Below are 3,872 nucleotides of genomic sequence, written 5' to 3'. Positions count from 1 at the left end.
TGTGTCTTTCAGCTGATCTGTCAGAACGGAGCCAATGCTTCCTGTATAGTTCCGGCTCCATTGTGACAGTCTGATGAGTCACAGGCAGAGTGATATCAAATGCACTCCGCCTGTGACCAATACAGGAAACATTGCCTCTTCCTCCAGCGCAGCACCGCTGCTAGCCAGCATTTCCCGCCATCAGCACACACAGCAGTACCAGCCAGAGTCAGCAGTACCAGCCAGAGTCAGCAGTACTCACAGTAGTACCAGCCAGAGCCAGCAGTACCAGCCAGAAGCAGCAGTACCAGCCAGAGCCAGCAGTAACAGCCAGAGCCAGCAGTAACAGCCAGAGCCAGCAGTACTCACAGCAGTATAAGGCAGAGCCAGCAGTACCAGCCAGAGTCAGTAGTACCCATAGCAGAACCAGCAATACCCACAGCAGTACCAGCCAGAGTCAGTAGTACCCACAACAGTACCAGCCAGCAGTACCTACAGCACAGTGCCAGCCAGCAGTACCCACAGAAATACCAGCCAGCAGTACCAGCCTGAGCCAGCAGTACCAGCCAGCAGTACTAGCCAGTAGTACTAGCCTCAGCCAGAAGTACCAGCCTGAGCCAGCAGTACCAGCCAGCAGTACTAGCCAGTAGTACTAGCCTCAGCCAGCAGTACCAGCCTGAGCCAGCAGTACCCAAGGCAGTGCCAGCCAGAAGTACCTACAGCACAGTACCAGCCTGAATCAGCAATACCCACAGCAGTACCAGCCTGAGCCAGCAGTGCCCACAGCTGTACCAGCCAGCAGTACCCACAGCACAGTACAAGCCAGCAGTACCAGCCTGAGCCAGCAGTACCCACAGTAGTACCAGCCAGCTGTACCCACCAGCAGTACCAGCCAGCTGTACCCACCAGCAGTACCCGCGAGCAGTTCTTTTCAAAACTTACCACCACAAAGTCGACTGCCCTCCAGACTGACCGATGCAAACCTGGAAAACCAGTTGCGAGTAGCAACATCATCAATACCAGCTAACATCACACACCTCACCAAAGAGGAGCAATTGTAGCCATTACATTAGGGGTGAGTTAATTAAATGTTTGACCAAATATAACAGGCACATTTTTAAGTTGATAATTTTGTACGGCCCCCGAATGATTTTATAAATACCCAAATGGCCCTTGGCAGAAAAAAGGTTCCCCACCCCTGCTCTAGATCAATGGTTCTTAACCTTGTTGGAGGTACTGAACCCCACCAGTTTCATATGTGCATTCACCGAACCCTTCTTAATTGGAAAAATAAAATGATTTTTTCAAATTCAAAACATAGGTATATATTATTTAAGGTATATATTTATACATAGGTGCACAAAATGAACAAAACCATTAAGAACAAAGAACAAAACCATTAAAACATGATTTTCACACAAAAACAAAAACATAATAATGAATATTTACTGAAAATTAGTGTGACTTCTGCTGTTGTCTTTCAGAGACCAGTTCAGAAATGCACGGCTTTATCTTGGCAAGTGCCACTCTCATGTCATTTTCGCAACAAGGTCTGTTCCTTTTCTTTGTTTTTATGTCCAGCATCCCCCTTACAGCAGGCCAGGGTGAGGAGAGGTCCCGTCCCCCATATAGATCACCCCCTTTACAGTAGGCCAGGGTGAGGGGGATCTATATGGGGGACCCCGGACCTCATCTCACCCTGGCCTGCTGTAAGGGAGGATCTATATGGGGGACCTCTTCTCACCCTGGCCTGCTGTAAGGGGGATCTATATGGGGGACGGTACCTCATCTCACCCTGGCCTGCTGTAAGGGGGGAGATCTATATGGGGGACGGGACCTCACCTCACCCTGGCCTACTGTAAGGGGGGATCTATATCGCTGAGCGGCCGCTGCACGGGTTAGTCCCTCCCCTAGACAGTCCCTCTCTGCACCGCACGCCTGGCCGGTCTCCCCCCCACCACTCCACAGTGGGCGACGCCGGCTCGGGCTGGATCGGATTGGGCCGGGAGCCGAGCTGCACAGCCAGCAGTGAGAGTGAGCCAGGGGCAGAGAGAGCTGCGAGTGCGAGCAGCGGGCGGGGGGAGGCCAGCCTATCATGAGTGAGTGACATGACACTGCAGAGCGGATGCGCCCCCCCCAGATGTTGCGCCCGGTGCGGCCGGCCCCCCCTGCACCCCCCACGCTACGCCACTGGATGTTATGTATTTCCATGATGACGGCGCAGAGCGGGAGCGGAAGTACATGCCTGAAACTGGAGAAATAGTCCCTGACAGCGAAGTGGTACTAGCGGAGGGTGTGCTGAACCCTCGAGACTGACCCACCGAACCCCTGGGGTTCGATCGAACCCAGGTTAAGAACCACTGCTCTAGATATGTCTTATGTTTTATAGAAACAATTATACTGAAGTGAATATTATAATGAGGCAACCCCAGGATTATAAAAATACACCAAAATGTGACAATGCCAATATAAATTGTAGTCAATAGACAACTAAGGCAAGCAGAACTGTAATTCAAAAATAAAATAATTATTAACTTTATTTTAGGACTGCAGTAATTATCTATGAAAATAAATCCTTGTGATTAAACATTGATGCGTGCAATATTAACCTGTGTACTTGTCAATGATTCTGCAGTATGGAAATTGAAAAACCTAATTGTTCCCAATTTCAAAACTTATCCTTCTGTTCGACAAATCATCATCTTGGCACCCGGCTAGGACTTTACATGTTCTTTGCATGTTCCATAACTATTACCATCTTTGGAAACTTTGGTATTATTATTACTATTGCTCATTTTAAACAGCTTCATTCAGCAACAAACCTTCTTATTCTTTCCTTGGCATCAACTGATATGTGTTTTGGAATATTTATAATGCCATACAGCATGGTAAGAACAGTGGAAAACTACTGGTATTTCGGAAACTTGTACTGTAAGATTCATTATGGTTTTGATATGACTTTAGGTGTCATTTCTATCTTTCATCTCTGTATAATTGCAGTGGACAGGTTATATGCAGTGTGTAAGCCACTCCATTATCCTGTAAAGATTACTCTGCCAGTCATTAAAAGGTTGGTGTTTTTTTGCTGGTCAGCTCCTATGATATTTTCATTAGGAGTGGTTTTATCAAATTCTCATGTGTCTGGCATTGAGGGATATGATCTTCTAGTCCAATGTTTTAATGTGTGTCCAATCACATTTAACAAATTATGGTCTGTAGTGGTTTTCTTTACATGTTTTTTTTTTCCAGGAGCTGTAATGGTTGGAATCTATGTGAAAATATTTCTGGTTTCCCAAAAACATTCAAAGCTTATAAAGAATGCAATTGTGGATTCAAACACATCACAAAAAGTTTCCAAGAGAAAAGAGCACAAGGCAGCTAGGAAACTAGCCATTTTGATGGGTGTCTTCCTTAGCTGTTGGATGCCATTTTTTGTAACTTTATTAATTGATCCATTTATGAAATTTACTACACCAAAAGTCATTTTTGAGGTATTTAACTGGTTTAGCTATATAAACTCAACATGTAACCCCATTCTGTATGGCTTTCTCTATCCATGGTTTAGAAAAGGTCTGAAATACATAATCTCTGGTAAAATTTGTTACTCTGATGCCTGTGGAAATCTGTTTCCTGATGAATAGGAAATTATATAAGAAAAAAAAAAAACTGTTTTTGCACCAATTTGAGTACAATGTTTTTATGAACTCTTAATATTATAGGGGGATTATATGGGGAACTGATTGGCACCGATCGGTGGCACTGGTGGGCATTGATAGGTGGCACTGGTGGGCACTGATAGGTGGCACCGGTGGGCAGTGGTAGGAGGCACTGACCTGCACTGGTAGGTGGAGCTGATGGGCACTGGTGGGCACAGATGCTCCTCCTTTTCGGGA

At 46.0% G+C, this 3,872-nt stretch overlaps 1 protein-coding gene across 1 annotated transcript; it reads left to right on the top strand.

Moving 5' to 3' along the window:
• Positions 1 to 2,615: 2,615 nt before the first annotated feature.
• Positions 2,616 to 3,620, top strand: LOC309549686 (trace amine-associated receptor 3-like; the record flags this gene model as incomplete). The annotated part of the gene is made up of 1 exon (XM_082250122.1): positions 2,616 to 3,620. One exon carries the CDS (start codon positions 2,616 to 2,618, stop codon positions 3,618 to 3,620), a length of 1,005 nt encoding a protein of 334 aa, XP_082106248.1.
• Between the last annotated feature and the right edge of the window lie 252 nt (positions 3,621 to 3,872).

Source organism: Pelophylax lessonae (genome assembly GCF_965119305.1).
Source record: "Pelophylax lessonae genome assembly, chromosome: 3".
Taxonomy (NCBI): Eukaryota; Metazoa; Chordata; class Amphibia; order Anura; family Ranidae; genus Pelophylax; species Pelophylax lessonae.
Note: the sequence above shows the minus strand (reverse complement) of the source record. Positions and strands in the feature narration are given on the sequence as shown.